The sequence below is a fragment of the Phallusia mammillata genome, chromosome 1 (genome assembly GCF_965637545.1).
Source record: "Phallusia mammillata chromosome 1, kaPhaMamm4.hap1.1, whole genome shotgun sequence".
Taxonomy (NCBI): Eukaryota; Metazoa; Chordata; class Ascidiacea; order Phlebobranchia; family Ascidiidae; genus Phallusia; species Phallusia mammillata.
In genome coordinates this window covers 22,984,060-23,000,130 of record NC_137252.1, presented here as the reverse complement: position 1 = coordinate 23,000,130, position 16,071 = coordinate 22,984,060, and the positions used below count along the sequence as shown (strand labels likewise).

The 16,071-nt window shown below is 35.7% G+C and overlaps 1 protein-coding gene across 1 annotated transcript; it reads left to right on the top strand.

Annotated features, from left to right (window-relative positions):
* The first annotated feature begins 2,115 nt into the window (after positions 1-2,115).
* LOC145227605 (DNA excision repair protein ERCC-6-like) lies at positions 2,116-15,278 on the top strand. Its single transcript, XM_080092476.1, has 27 exons — positions 2,116-2,274; positions 2,941-3,103; positions 3,755-3,865; positions 4,212-4,285; positions 4,825-5,005; positions 5,290-5,500; positions 6,057-6,187; positions 6,318-6,407; positions 6,665-6,811; positions 7,114-7,298; positions 7,532-7,623; positions 7,787-7,914; positions 8,094-8,198; positions 8,443-8,561; positions 8,986-9,105; positions 9,388-9,536; positions 10,316-10,413; positions 10,855-10,984; positions 11,273-11,331; positions 11,799-11,876; positions 11,942-11,995; positions 12,572-12,667; positions 13,426-13,521; positions 13,595-13,723; positions 13,953-14,072; positions 14,146-14,832; positions 14,897-15,278. The coding sequence occupies exons 1-27, from the start codon at positions 2,252-2,254 to the stop codon at positions 14,999-15,001; spliced, it is 3,681 nt and encodes a 1,226-aa protein (XP_079948602.1). The 5' UTR covers positions 2,116-2,251; the 3' UTR covers positions 15,002-15,278.
* The last annotated feature ends 793 nt before the right edge of the window (positions 15,279-16,071 follow it).

The following is a 16,071-nucleotide window of genomic DNA, read 5'->3' as shown; positions in this document are numbered from 1 at the left end:
AGCCGGTTCTGTTACAAAAAGTCCATTGACAGTAACCAGTAGCGCTAAAACGGTTCGCTGATCTCATAAAATTTCGTATGACGGTTTTATAGAACCGGTGCGAACCGGCTGAATCCCACCACTGGGCCTACCCCAATGGATGGTTAACCTTTAGGTTCCAACTTGACTAGCTCCGTTAACGTAGACCCGTAGTAGAGGTGTATAGACTACAGATAAAGTCTGATTTTAAGACTCCGACTCCACCCCGGCCATGGTTGCCGGCACGTAGGGGCAAAAGGGGAACACAGCTATCCATCTATAACAGTGGTTCCCAAACTTTTTCATATTTTTTTCAAAACGGTCTCTGCCATTTTTTCGAGGGCTCGCGGTCCTTAAACCTAAATGTGTATTACATAAAAACGAAAGTTGATTGCATGATTTCAGCTAGTTATGCAAAATTGCGCATAACAATCATCCAAAGACAGCATGTGACATCACAAACAGGACAAAATCATTACGATTGTGCGCGAACAATTGCATTTTTGATAGTTGTCATTTAATAAAGGCCATTGTTTAGCAATGGAGACAGTCGATTCTCAATTCTACTTTGATTTAAACTTATTTAGTGGTACAAACTGACGCCAAATAAGATTATAGAATTACTTCAACCGCTTCGCGGTCCCCCAAAATTGCCTCACGGACCCTTAAAGGACCGCGGACCCCAGTTTGGGAACCGCTGATCTATAAGATCTTGTGCGGTATTATTTCTGTTTTAACAAAACGATATTGTAAGCAAGATGAACTCCGGCTCCAGGTCCGGCTCCGGCTCCGGCTCCGGCTCCGGCTCCGGCTCCGGCTCCGGCTGATCCAAAAAATGTAAACTCCGGCTCCAGTTATCGTCTGGAAAATATTGTCAAATTCCGGCTCCGGACACTCCGTCTCGTGTACACCTCTTTTCTTGATGCACTAACGCGCCTACACCACACATTAGAGCAGTGAAACTTTTTTATTGTCGGGGCCAAATGGTAGTTTTTCAAGTGTGTAGGGAGCCCTAAAAAACGAAACTTTGGGAAAGTCACTGAAGATTATTACTTTGAAAGGTAAAATAGCAATCTTTGGTGGTTTTCTGAGGTTTGAGAGCCGCAAAATAAGTAGTTGGGAGCCGCATGCGGCCCTGAGAGCCGTGTTTGAGAATCACTGCATTAGAGTCTAATGTCCACATAACGTTTGTATGACGGTGTAGTTCAGAGTTGCAAGCGGGCCCGAAATTTGATCCCGAACCCGGCCCGAACCCGAAAGTATAAGCCCGAAGCCCGGCCCGAACCCGAAACGTTTTTGCAAAGCCCGTTTTGGCCCGAAATTTTGATTGACAGGCCTATCCACGAAAGCCTTGCAACAAAGGATGAGAAAGAAAAAAGATAAAGACAACAAACACAATGAACAACAGTAGACAATGGGGTAAACAATACGTTTTAGAGGAGGGTCAAAGTTAGAGAATTGTTACTTAGCTGAGTGATTTTATTTAAAAAACAGTGGCGGACACGGAACGTTAAGTCAGGCCCGTTTTAAGCCCGTTTTCTCACAAATACCTTAGCCCGAAAAGCCCGGCCCGACTTGCAACTCTGGTGTAGTTGATACGTTTCAGCTCCAACTTTTAGGGACTTTATAACATTTCATTTAACTCATTTCAACACTTATTACCGACCCCTAATCTGTAAGAATAATTGACGAAGCAACAGCGCTTCCTAACCAGAATCAGAATTGATTCTATTTGAATAAGACGACTGATGATGCCCTTACGGGTGAGATATATATCGTTAAATAACATTTGTTGACTGATTCTGGTTAGGAAGCGCTGTTGCTTCGTCAATTATTCTTACAGATAATTCACTATTTAATCAGTGATCGTTGACAGAAGATGCCTACTATTTACGGGAAAGATCCTGTAATAAACACTAAATGCGACCCCTAATCTAATTTTTTTAAACCTCCAAATTGCTGTTTTCTGCAGATAAATTAAAGATTTAGGATGTTTTTGTGTTGAATTTAGAAATAAATTAATAGCACGACACCATGTGAAAATTATAAATAGCGGGAAAAAATAAAAACATTTATTGCCTAACTTTGTTCTCAATCAGCTGGAAATTTGAGCGTATTGTTGCTGTTGGTTTTTACTTTAGTCCGTTTGTTTGTTTTGTTGACAGATTATTGCACAAGTCGTCTGCTGACAACCCACAGACCTTAACTTAAAAAAATACTGAATTCATACTCAATGGCAAGCGTGCTGGCAAGCAGGTTACTTTTTGTTTTCATATTTTGTCTTATGATTATGCAGCTTTCTCATAAACATGGCCCCAAATGCTTTAAACCAGTGGTTCTCAAACTCGGTTTTCGGGGCCGCATGCGGCTCCCAACTACTTATTTCGCACCAGACCTCAGAAAACCACCAAACATTGCTATTTCAGCTTTCAAAGTAATAATCTTTAGTGATTTTCTCAAGGTTTCGTTTTTTTGTGACTCCCTACACACTTAAAAAAATACCATTTGGCCCCAACAATAAAAAAGTTTGAGAACCACTGCTTTAAACCATTCTAAACATATAATTTGTGCTTTAGAAAACGTTTTAAATGAAGATTCGGAAAATACCTTTATGTTCAAAGCATTTGATAGGCAGTGCAGTGGTGGGATAATGGGATTCAGTCGGTTCGCACAGGTTTTACAGAACCGTCCCACGAAATTTTATGAGATCATCGAACCAGTTTTACTGGTCATAGTCAATGGACTTTTTGTAACAGAACCGGCTAAAAATATGCTTTTGTGATAGAACCAGCAGACAAAAAATTTGAATCCCATCACTGTACCTTTCATTATAGGTTTTCTGACCTATAATGAAACGAATCAATAAACCCATTGATTAAGCTTTTGGTTGCGATGGAAAATAAGTTAATGATTTATCTACAGAGAAAATTTGCCAGAAAGCACAAAACTTCAGCTTAAAAAGCTGATCAAAGATGGCAAAACATGTGCAAGTGAAGGGGAACTTCACAAATCACTAAAAAACTTCAGGAAAGCCTATCAACTTTGCCCAACTGAAAAGATCATGAGCAGAATTAAAAGAATCGAGGTTTGTATAAAAATAATCTCTATAATTTAACACATATAATCACAAATTTGAAATTACAATTTGTTAATCACAAGTTTGTTTATCGGCTCAACAAAAAAAACACATTTTGTATTCAAACTTTTGTTAATGATGTATGTTTAAACTAGTGATGCACCAAAGGTTCGGTTGGCTTCTGGCCCAATACACTGTGTTTTAATATTTTAAGCTTGGTAAAGCTTCCGCATTGTGAAAGTGATTTTGGTTTGTCATAATTGAGTTCACTTGTTGTCATAATTGAGTTGACAGTTGAAATCATCCATGAAAAAAATGATTTTATGTTTGGCTTGATTCGGCCAAAATTTGTCCGTTTTGGTGTGAAACCTTTCAGGCGGGTTCGGTGCATCAGTAATTTAAATCTTCAAACCTTTTTGCTCATAAACCTAATGACATTGTCAAACAATTTAGAAATGTAACATTAGAAAGAAATAGAACTTACAGTGGTAAATACTAAATAGAGATACAAAAGAACAAAATGTGCTATTGTAGTTGTGGGCCAAATTTTGTTCTTCTCAATATGGACAGTGGTCCAGCGCACATGTAAACACAACATACAAATGTGCCAGAAAAAGTTCTGTTTGTAAACTTTACGCACATCAAACATTTTACTTACAGGAAGTTATAGCAGAAGATGAGGAAGGAAGTGATGATGATTATGGATTCATTGAACTTGACAATGGACTTGTAATATACAAAAAACTTGTTGAGAGACTTTATCCTCATCAGGTGAAAGTATTAAAAGTTTTCAATAAAATGTTGTTAAAAGACTTTCAAAAACTGCCTCAAAAAGGATCTAAATTTTTCGGAGCTTAAGTTTTTTAAGATAAAGATACTTTATGTGAGTTTTTGCTAAAAATGAGTGATGTACTGACTTTATTGAGCACATTGGGAATTTTTAACCAGAATAAACTAAAATGTTGTTTTATTCCTACTCTTTTAGTTTTTTAGTACATTGGTGGATCATATAGTGTTTTGAATTTTCCAAACAAACTATTTTTTGTCAAAAATAACGTTTTGGTCCCGATGTAAAAGTTGCAATTTTATGCGTCATTGCTAAGAATGTCTTTTTTAGATTAATGGAATAAAGTGGATGTACAATCTGTTTAAAAAAGGAAAGAAGGGAGGAATTTTGGCAGATGATATGGGGTATGTGTAATGTGTTTTTGAAACATGTTTTTAGTGTCTGGGCTGTGCAGAAAATGTAAGTCAGATATTCATTAATTGTTAAAAATTGTTTATTTTTTGTGACCTACCCTTTCATGTAAACTGTTTTAAATTTTTAAAAGGGTTTTAATTATTGATGCACCAAACCCACCTTCACAGGTTAAGGCCAAAACCAAATATATATTTTACCACAAGACCAAATGACTATGTCATGAAGACCGCCTAACTGTTTACCATCCTTGCAGAAGCTGCATTGTTTATGTTATTTGTTATTTTATCCCTAGGTTTAGGCCTTTGGACCTTGAAAACATATAAAAGTTAGGTTTGTTCAAGGTTGGTTGCAGACAAGCTTGTGGGTCCTAGAGTCTCTGTAAAAGTTTTATTAACAACTTCAACTTACATGTACTATGTTTCAATGGTGACAAAATCAACAGTTACCTCTTTTGCCTTGTGTTCTGTTATATTATCATTTGTGTGTCTGCATCATGGTCTGGTTGTATGATGATAAAATGTTTTTATAGGTTGGGAAAAACAATACAAGTGATAGCTTTTATATCAGCAATGTTCGACATGAAAAAAGCCAAGAATGTTTTGCTTGTCATTCCTCTCTCTGTAATTCCAAACTGGATTGCGGAGTTTGAGAACTGGGCTCCTGGAATTAGGATTGAATGTTTTCATGGAGCATCCAACAAAAGAAAAGCTGTATGTTTTGGATTTTAGCCTTAACTGGTGTTTGTTTATTTCTGCATATCATTAAAACAGCATTGTTTATGTCTTGAGTACAGTACTTTTAGAAGTTGTTTCTTAACAAGTGTACAAAGAATTGCCAAAAATAATTTGGTAATGTGTTGGTTTCACATATTTTTTCAGGATGATAAGTAAAACATTCTCATTCAAAAATACAACAGGATAAAACAATTAAGCAATTTAATGGTTTGCTCAGGTAGCATAAGTGAACAGTTTCAAATTTAAAGGCTGTTGTTTAGGTTCTCCAACAATGTATGCGGAAGCGAAGTGTGTGCATTACTACATATGGGTTAATTCTAACACAATGGCAAGCTTTGGGGGAAACCCTTCATGGTACAGAATTTGTGTGGGACTATATCATACTGGATGAAGGTCATCGTATTAAAAATCCATCAAAAACTACTAAAAGATTGCATTCCATACCCGCTCGTAATCGAGTCATTTTGACAGGTATATACATTGGCTATTTAAAATGTTACCAGTTTTGTGTGTGTATTGTCTTGATTTTTTAACCTTCGTGCTATTATGCTTTTTTACTTGATATTCATTAATGGAACTGGAAATGTGAAGTAAATTAAAAAACTTCGTATATCTTTGAACGACAGAGCAGAATTAAATTTTTTTATCCACTCCTTCAGTGCAATATCCAATGTCCCTATGAATGCAGTAACACTTTACCCTTTACTTATGAAAAGCTTATCAATGGGCCCCAACACATGCTTTGAAAATAGCAAACATAAAATGCATTAAAGTGGATTTTATTCAACTAGGGTGCATTAGAAAGTGGTTGTCCTTTTTTAACCCTATAAATCAAAACGATCACCTCATGAAGTTGGAGTCAGACTCCATAATTATAGACCAGGATTTCCCAGTATACTTTACTAGAAGTCAAACATTATACCATCTGACTCTGCAACTCTGTTTTAAACAAGCATTATTCCAAAACAAGTCTTAAGCCTTTCAATTGTGACCGTAAGACAAATTAATATATATACACTCTATGTAGGCACTCCAGTTCAAAACAAGGTTCGAGACTTGTGGGCACTGATGGATTGGGTAACACAAGGAACTGTCCTTGGAACACAAAAGACATTTAAATCCAATTATGAACAACCAATAGAAAGAGCAAGGCAAAGGGTAAAGAAGCTAAAACATTGTGAATTTGCATCTTGTTGGAAATATAAAGAAAGTTGTCCAGAAATGAATGTCACATCACAATATTTAAACCAACTTTTTGTGTCATGACATTATGTTTTGTATTTTGTAGGATGCTTGTGCAGCAGAAATACAGTTGGGAAACTCAATGGCAGAGAGTTTGCGAAAACTTACAGAACCGTACATTTTGAGGAGGACAAAGGTAGAACTGGCAACTGTTGCTTTAATGAAAGCATGATGCTTTATTGATTGTCTACATTTCTGATATTTACATGTTACAAATTTGTAAAAATTCTTAGGCATAGACGCATAATATATGAGACAGTTCACTGTCATTATTACTATTACATAATTCGAGAGTCAAAAATTAATTTTTGGGTAAATTACTTTACCACATCTTTTTTAAAATCTTTGACACTAATTAGCAAATACTTTTTGTGTTGTGTATTTATTGAACAGGCAAGCCTATCATCAACAGACAAAGAAAATTCATCTCTGGATAAAAATCTTCAAAAGAAATTGGTTGATGGGGCACAAGACGACACAACTGTATCAAAGCAACCTGTGTTTCCGAAACTTTCAACAAAAAATGACTTTGTTGTTTGGGTAAAAATAAAAACATTCCCAATTAAATAAAATGCCATGTTCTAAAATATTGCAACAGACAAACCATGTTTTTTTTGTCTGTGGGGACAAATGTATATTCTACAGCTACATGACAAAAAACAGTATTTCTGGGTTTTATTGATCGAGCAGAAATTTGTAATGAATTTTATATACCAGTCCAGTGTAACTCAAAAGAAGCCCAGTCTATGAAATGACGATTAAAAATCCATCGCAACATAATACTATCAATTTATGCCTTATATGATACTTTTTAACTACATCAATTTTATGTTTTTTAATAGGTCTACTTGTCAGAAGTTCAGCAAAACATTTACAAAGACTTTCTTGAGTTGGACAGTGTTAAAGAACTTCTCACAAGTCACAGATCTCCGCTCGTTCACCTTACAATACTCAAGAAAATATGCGACCATCCTCGCCTTTTGTCAAGCAAAGCTTGCATGGAGCTTGGTCTTCAATCCAATGACTCGTAAGAACTTTTTTAATGATTAATGTTAAACAACATCAAGAAGCCGGTATTAAGTATTCAAGCTTTATTCTACAATGACATTTTACATCAACTTTTACCCTAATTGGAATCAGTAGTTTAATGTTTAAAGATTTTAACTGTTTTCCTTGACATCCAGTGAGTAAACTATGAACGTAAAATACAATGATGTATTTTAATTGTTCCAATTATACATTTAGTCTGTCTTGTTCTAGTATTAGCCATGACCTCAACTCAAGTGCAATTGAAGATTGTGCAGCAAACCGAATTGATAATATCACCGATCAAACTCTTATTGAAGAGTCAGGTAGCAATTATTCTGATGTCAATTAAACATGCAATTGATGAAAAGTTTACATTGGTACATTTGTTTTGAGTAGCTGCAACTTTGTAAGAGCTAAATTGCTTAAATAGGCACAAAATTTATATCAATCATTATGTATGTGCATTTGCTAGAACTTTTACTTTAGGCAAACTCCAATTTCTTATTCAACTCCTCATTCGACTTCGAGAGGAAGGCCATAGAACTTTGATATTTTCCATGTCGAGAAAAATGTTGAATATTATACAGAGAATTTTGATGAATCACAAGTTTAAGGTAGAAGTGAAAGCAGTTAAAAAAACTTTTAACAAAAGTGTATACATGTGTTTCAATAATTTAGTTTTATACACATTGTTTAAAACGAAGTCGATTTTGTGTGTTAAGTTACTCTGTTGATGATTTGAAACACAGCCTGTCTTTTTTTGTCAGAAAAACTAGCAACATTGTATTTCCAGATAATGCGACTTGATGGTCGAGTCACCAAGATGGCAGAGAGGCAAATTCGTGTGAAAAAGTTCCAAGAAGATCCAAGTTACCATGTCTTTCTTTTAACAACTCAGGTATGTTGTTGACTTAAATGGCGCAGTGGATTTAATACTTTTTAAATGTCAAAATAAATTTATGTACATGTGTTTGACATAATAACACTGGCATGTAAACCAGTCATAAAATGAACACAGTTCAACCCATTTACAAAGTACACAAATGATTTGGCATATGCACAAGACTCAGATAAATTGTATGAACCAATAGACAATACATTTTGTTGCAACAATTTTCACTGACATCAATTGTTGAACTTAGGTTGGAGGAGTCGGCTTAACATTGACTGCAGCTGATCGGGTTGTTATTTACGATCCAGCATGGAACCCCGCAACAGATGATCAAGCTATCGACAGAATATACAGAATTGGACAGAAAAAGTAGGTTAACGAAGTACATACATGTTGTGTATTATGACCCAGCAAAAGTACCCAGCAACTGTTTTGACCTGACCAGATTATTTCCACTTTTAACCAGTATTGGATTCACTGGATGCTTGATCAAAGGCTTAACAAGGGAACAATGTAACAAAAGCAAACTATATCTTTACCATCGGTCAAGGTAGCCATGCTTTTAACCATCAAAAACAGTTTCATTCACTTCCACATGGGGTTCATGGCATCAGATAGTTGCCAAAATCAATAGTTTTACACAAAAAGTGTAAAAGGACCATATATATATTAATAAGATATCTTTTTAAAGTAAATATTTTTTGATTCAATTAATGATTTTAAAAATGTCATAGTAAATGGACCCAAAAAGTGAGCACACAATGTAAGGGATTTAAAATATCAACTTATGCAGGAGTGTTGCAGTGTATCGCTTGATTACATGTGGATCTGTTGAAGAGAAGATTTACAGAAGACAAGTTTTCAAGAACTCAGTAATCCAGCAAAGCATTCAGGGTAGCAAGGATCCATACAGGTAATGGCGGTTTACAAATTCAAGCAAGAAAATGTATTTTTTAGTTTTAACTTTATCAGCACACTGTTAGAATAGAATACCCAGCAATGTACAACACTCCATTACTATTAGAATTCTCAGTGCAAAACATGGATACAGGTAAACTGGTAAATTTTTCAAGTGGAATAATGACATATGTTCTATCTATCGTTTGCCAATGAGCTAGTGTATTATGTATGTTTGCAACAATAAACAACCTTTTTTGCAACAATGAACCACATTTTTTTGCAAAAAATGTTACAGGTACTTCACCAGTCAGGAACTTAAGGAATTGTTTATATTGGATGATGTTCATTCCAGCAACACGCAGATACAACTTCAAGCTCTACATGGACACCAAAGAAATATTGACGATAAAATGCAAAGTCATATCGACTTCTTACAAACTCTGGGTAAGGCGCAAACGTCAAACCGGAGCCAGCCTTCCATACAAGAGTTTTTTTGCCAGCAAGAGTTATGGTTTTAGTTTTAGTAGTGATGTACCGAATCGACTAAATTTAGTCCGGCTGAAACCGAATATTCGGCAATTTTGCGGAATAAATTCGGCCCAATCATGTATAACGTCACGCGAAGTCGTATGCTACGCGCGTTTGACACAAAAACATAAGTCTTTTTATCAGGCAATTAGTGCAGAATAGTTGTATTTTCTCCTCATTTTAATTCTGTGTGGTGTAACATTGCCTCATGCATGGTTGCCAACCTTCCAACGAATTTTTGTCGAAAAAGTGGGAAAAAAAACAGTATTTAAAAAAAATTATAATAATTGACGCAATTTTAGTAAAAGTTACATCTCTAGTTTTTTGGGCCATTTAAAACAAAACAATAGAATGATAAAAAGGTTTGATGTTTTCTGAAATGTTCAATCCTTAAATGCAAATACCATGGAAATTTAAAAATTTGTCCTAAAACTGTGGGATGACGGTTAATAACAACATAAACCAACAAAGAAAACTTTGCTTTCTCTCCGGACGTTCATGAAGCTGTGTGCCTTAAAACTCCATTCATGCTCGAATTAAGTACCAAAAGCAAACAGTTTTGCGGTTTATCAACATGCATTGAATTTGTTAGAGTACCTTGTAATACCACCTCAAACAACCATATAAAGTGAATTAAATCTAATGTAACAACTTTTTAAGAATTTGTTCCCAAGTAATTTGTTTTTTATTAATAGCTATGTTTGGAATCAGCGACCACGACCTGATGTTCTCATGTAAACCTGACGATTTTGATTATGAGAATGAAATGTCTGGAGAAATGTACGACAATAAGGTGGGGCTCTTTAGACACCGTTTTACCAGAGTTTCCTTAATGCCTGAACCGTATTGTATTTAGAAAAAATATAAAAATGTTTATATTTATTTGTTGTTTTTTGTTTGAGTAAAAAAGAGCTCCACTCAGAAATGCCTACTGAACCTGGTTTAACCGAGTTTTGCTTTTTGAGTTCCAGGAATGTTTTTGTTTTTGCGCAAGAAAAAAGCTCCAACCCCAGAAAAACCTATGTATTGATCGAATCAAAAAGTTACTAACGTTCTTAAAGCGAAAGTTATGTTTTCTCAACCTCAATGAAAAGTGAACTGCTTGTTGTCCGGTTTTAGCGCTTTTTGCCCAATGATTACAAATTTTCAAAGATCAAAAACATATTATGACAATTTAGTTGAGATAAAATTGACATTTAACTCAATATAAAATAAATAATTTGGTAAAACTTAGGTTCAAGCAGCCCAACAGCAATTGACGATGGAATCAGATCAGTTGAAAGGTCAATCCGAACCCGAACTACGATGGGGAGCTTTTAACGAAGAGAAAAGGGACTCTCCTCCAAAGAATGATGAAAATGAACGTACGACAATCAATTTTGTTTTGTACTTGTTTCCAAGCCGTGTATGTAAACTACGGCGGACCGTGCTTAACGCACTTAAGCAGCCACTATCCATGTTTGACCTGCATTAATAAGTTCTTTCATGGTGTAATCGCTACCGTCAGAAACTTCCAATCCCAGAGAAATTTGAGACACTTTTTCATTTTTGTTTAAACGCCCATCTCCAAAACACACTTCTGGAATTTAATAAAGACTATTTTATTGCTATTTCGTCTTTTTCATTATTTTTGCTGTTGTTTGTATTTGTAGCTGTCTACCCGATTGAAGGTCTGAGCGAACAACTGGAAGCACTGGAATTTAAACCTAAGGTAAGAGAATATTTACTGCTCAAAAAACGATTATTGCATGTTTTTGACCCTCTTTTCTTGATAAAAACTGCTCAAACTTTATAATGACAAGCAGAAGTTTAAACCCAGTTCGCGGTTTCTTTGTGTAATCAGACGGTTCCACTACACCCACTTAATAGAGTATCACATTTTTAGACAAAATTATTGTTTTACTTTTAATATATTTTTTCTATATTTTTTTTCGCTACCCTCTTTCGAAAAAACATAAAAATTGCTCGCAATTACGAATATCGTTCTTTTCACACAGGGTCAATGTAAAATTGTTACAAGACATAACAGTGGGCAAACATGCTTTTCGTGTTGTAACGTGGTATTTCCTTTCCTTTACAATTGTCTTTCTTACACCTAGCCTCTACATACATTCTGACTTAAACTTAACTGCAGTTTTTCACTTTATTTAAACATGTTGCTAACGTATTTTGTCGTAGATTGACGACGAGCTTCCAACAATAAACAGAGAGACGAAAAATCGTGATTACAACAAGTGGGACGTTAAAAGCGAGACGGTAGTTCCTTACATATGTAATAGCAATTGATGCAAAAAATCACAAAAATGCTTTGTTCATTGTAGATGGAAGAAAAAATTTCTCTTACAACATTGGCCCAAACCAAATCCCTGATCAAGGTAAAAAAATGTCTGATAAAAATGTATAGAACAAGATAGTGCTATAATAACGAAAAAACTATGAGCAAAATTTATTTTGCAGTGAAATTTTACTGTAATTAGATTAAGCAAGTGACATGTGTAACTTTATTAGTGACTCACAGATGTTATTCAATAAATAAATTGGGTACTATCAACAGACGAAGATAAGAAAAAAATCGTCTTCTGAAGTGCGCATTCATTTTAATTACCAATAAATACACCACTGAGCTTGTTTTATCGCTACGGTGGTGCGAGTTTGCAGCCGCGCGATCTTGTTATCGCTGTTTTACATGTGTGTGTTTTGCATTTTGTCGCTTTAAAAGACGTTTGTTTTGCAAGTTATGTCATTATCCTGATGAAGGCGTCTTGTATAGGACGTCGAAACGTCGATTGTTTACAATGAAACTGCTGGATGAGCAATACTTGGTCATACCAATAAATACATTAAGATTTAAGATAATTTTTATGTCATTTTAGAACACTGAACTAAACAAGAAAACAGTTATGAAATTTGCATGACAACAACACGTGCATTTGTTTGTTGTAAAATTTTAGGAAACTTTGGCAGTCGAATCCGACGATGATGACGTCATTATTGTGAATGACTCCCCTGTTTCTAAACCATACACGACCTTCAAAAAAGTTCCTCAAGTAAGTGTAGTTAGTAGCAGCAATTGACTGCACGTCACAATTTTCATTACATTTTATCACATGTGGACTTTAATGGTCTTAATTTCGGCTAGGTACATTTAGGCATTACAGAATTTTTATTTGATCTGTAGCAACGGTATCCAAAAAAATTGTTTTTTTTTTAAATCGTGTGACTGTATTATCATAATTTGTAGACGAAAATGAGCACACTAACACCAGAAATCATTCTTTATTTCGTTAAAAGCAACAAACGACTGATCTGTTTGAAATTTTACTGTAATTAGATTAAGCAAGTGACATGTGTAACTTTATTAGTGACTCACAGATGTTATTCAATAAATAAATTGGGTACTATCAACAGACGAAGATAAGAAAAAAATCGTCTTCTGAAGTGCGCATTCATTTTAATTACCAATAAATACACCACTGAGCTTGTTTTATCGCTACGGTGGTGCGAGTTTGCAGCCGCGCGATCTTGTTATCGCTGTTTTACATGTATGTGTTTTGCATTTTGTCGCTTTAAAAGACGTTTGTTTTGCAAGTTATGTCATTATCCTGATGAAGGCGTCTTGTATAGGACGTCGAAACGTCGATTGTTTACAATGAAACTGCTGGATGAGCAATACTTGGTCATACCAATAAATACATTAAGATTTAAGATAATTTTTATGACATTTTAGAACACTGAACTAAACAAGAAAACAGTTATGAAATTTGCATGACAACAACACGTGCATTTGTTTGTTGTAAAATTTTAGGAAACTTTGGCAGTCGAATCCGACGATGATGACGTCATTATTGTGAATGACTCCCCTGTTTCTAAACCATACACGACCTTCAAAAAAGTTCCTCAAGTAAGTGTAGTTAGTAGCAGCAATTGACTGCACGTCACAATTTTCATTACATTTTTTTGCAAATTTGTTAAAGGTAAGCTCCGGGTCAAATAACCACAACCAACATGGGCTTGCTCCTGATTCGCCAGCATGTCGTTATGGCAACGCTACAAACACTTCGTCATTGCCGGTTCAAAACTTACAGCCAAGCACACCAAATGTGGTTAGTAATGTATTTCGCAACTTGCAAGACCTTATCTTGTATTAGGCCTGTATTTATCCTTTTTTGTAAGTTACGCTACAATTTGGTTGGCAGGATAATGTTATATCTGACATGCTTTTGATCTTTCGTGGAGTTATGTTTGTGCTATGACACTCATACTGCCTGACTCTGCGTGCTGCACTTCGTTTGATCCACTTCTAATTTACCACAAAATATATTTTTATTGCAGATTGAGGAATCGTTTGATATATTTAATGACGTCAATAGCTTGTCTGGTGACGAACCAGAAGCGAACGAAGAAGAATGGGAAAAAATATTTTCACCTTCTCATTCAAAAAGAAAGTTCGAGGTACGAACATAAGATGTAGAACATCATATTAGTTACAATAAACATATTGACGATATTCATTCGTATCACGCAGTCTGCCCACGCTTCCTTCCAACAATCACCACTCGTTGCTGGTAGCAACAGGAGACGGCAAAGGATTACATCCGATGGCGATGAGGATTCAGATTCACAACTTCCCTCGAGTTTAGGAACTACTTTGGCTGGTGTATCGAATTCACCAGGAGTATCTGGTACAAACGATAAAACTGGACATAACAACGAAGTTCATGTGACCATGACAAATAACCAAGTTGTTTCTGATGACCTTTCAACCGCTGACGATATCATAGCTGATGAAACAGATGATTTTCATAACACTGAAACTGTATCGGTGGCATCCTCATCTAAAATATCTGATGACGTCAGTGTGTGCGAAGACATTGACTTTAATGACGTCGTCAGCGACGACAGTTATGAGTCAGGTGACGTTAGTGTCCACGATGACCATGGATTTAATGATGCTATCAGTGAAGAAAGTTGTGATGCTGATGACGTCAGCAACTACTCACACGATCCTCATGCGGTTGATCCTTACGATGACGTCACTCACGACCTCACGCATAACACCAGTGACGAAGACGTTGCTGCTCGTGACGTTACTGGTGAAGATCAATCTACCCATGATGCCATTGCTGGGGATCTTAATGCACACAGCGTAAAAGATAAAAGAAGGTTTAGAGTTAACGTTACCACTGATGTTGAGGAACTTCTTGCCAACAAGGTATAAATACAGTTTGTTCCAATTTGTTTTTTAATACAATTTATAATTTTGTTTTTATTGACAGTCGGGTGAAGATTCTGATGCTACGGAAGAATATTACCAGGATAACTCGATTTCCGACGACGATATTAACTTCAATTTATCCCAAGCATCGGAGGACGATTTTTGAACCCATTGCCGTTTCAAGTCCTGTTTTAATTGTGGAGATTTCTTTTTTTCCAAGGGTTTTGTTTTTTTCTATTGTTCTGAAAAAACTTACGCTTCTATACCTTTAATGTGCTCCATTGAATTTCTTACGATCACGCACATGTGTTTATCAACACGGAAATGCTATCACTACTGTATCAACTATATATTCGTGTTTCTTTTCTCCTTGCTCAAGTTCTATTCCAACTATCTTTTCAATTCAAACACTTTTACTCTGTCCAATAAAAATATTCAATTTACGTTTCAGTCATGATACTCGACATCCTAGGCCAGGGGTGGCCAAACTTTTTTACCGAGGGCCAAATTTGCAACTGTCTTGCCACTGGAGGGCCGGATTAAAAGAGATTTACGTAAAATTTGTCGTAACTGGTTGCCATCTTTATTAAAATATATATTATTGTAGTAGAATAACAATACATAACACCATTTTGTTTACACTTGTATTAAATAAAAGGTTTATATATCAATGAGATAAATGCAACTGTCCACAATTTTGAAGAAGCCTTTTAAAGTCTGGAGTAAAAAAAAACAGGCAAGGTGTTTGGCGGGCCGGATGAAACAAGACTGGGGGCCGGATGCGGCCCGCGGGCCGTAGTTTGGCCACCACTGTCCTAGGCCTATATACTTTATGCACGTGATTCTGAAATAACACTGGATTTCGAAAGTTCCGGCCTACAACAACACACAGAAACGTGTATCAGCTCTTTTCCACAACGCAAATTAAGAAAATATTTAAGGAAACGCTGGAGGACTCGACCACGGTTCGCAACGTTTTTTTTCGAGGAGTATCACATGTGGACTTTAATGGTCTTAATTTCGGCTAGGTACATTTAGGCATTACAGAATTTTTATTTGATCTGTAGCAACGGTATCCAAAAAAATTGTTTTTTTTTTAAATCGTGTGACTGTATTATCATAATTTGTAGACGAAAATGAGCACACTAACACCAGAAATCATTCTTTATTTCGTTAAAAGCAACAAACGACTGATCTGTTTGCGCTCAATTGTTGTTCTATTATTCTTGTCTTTTA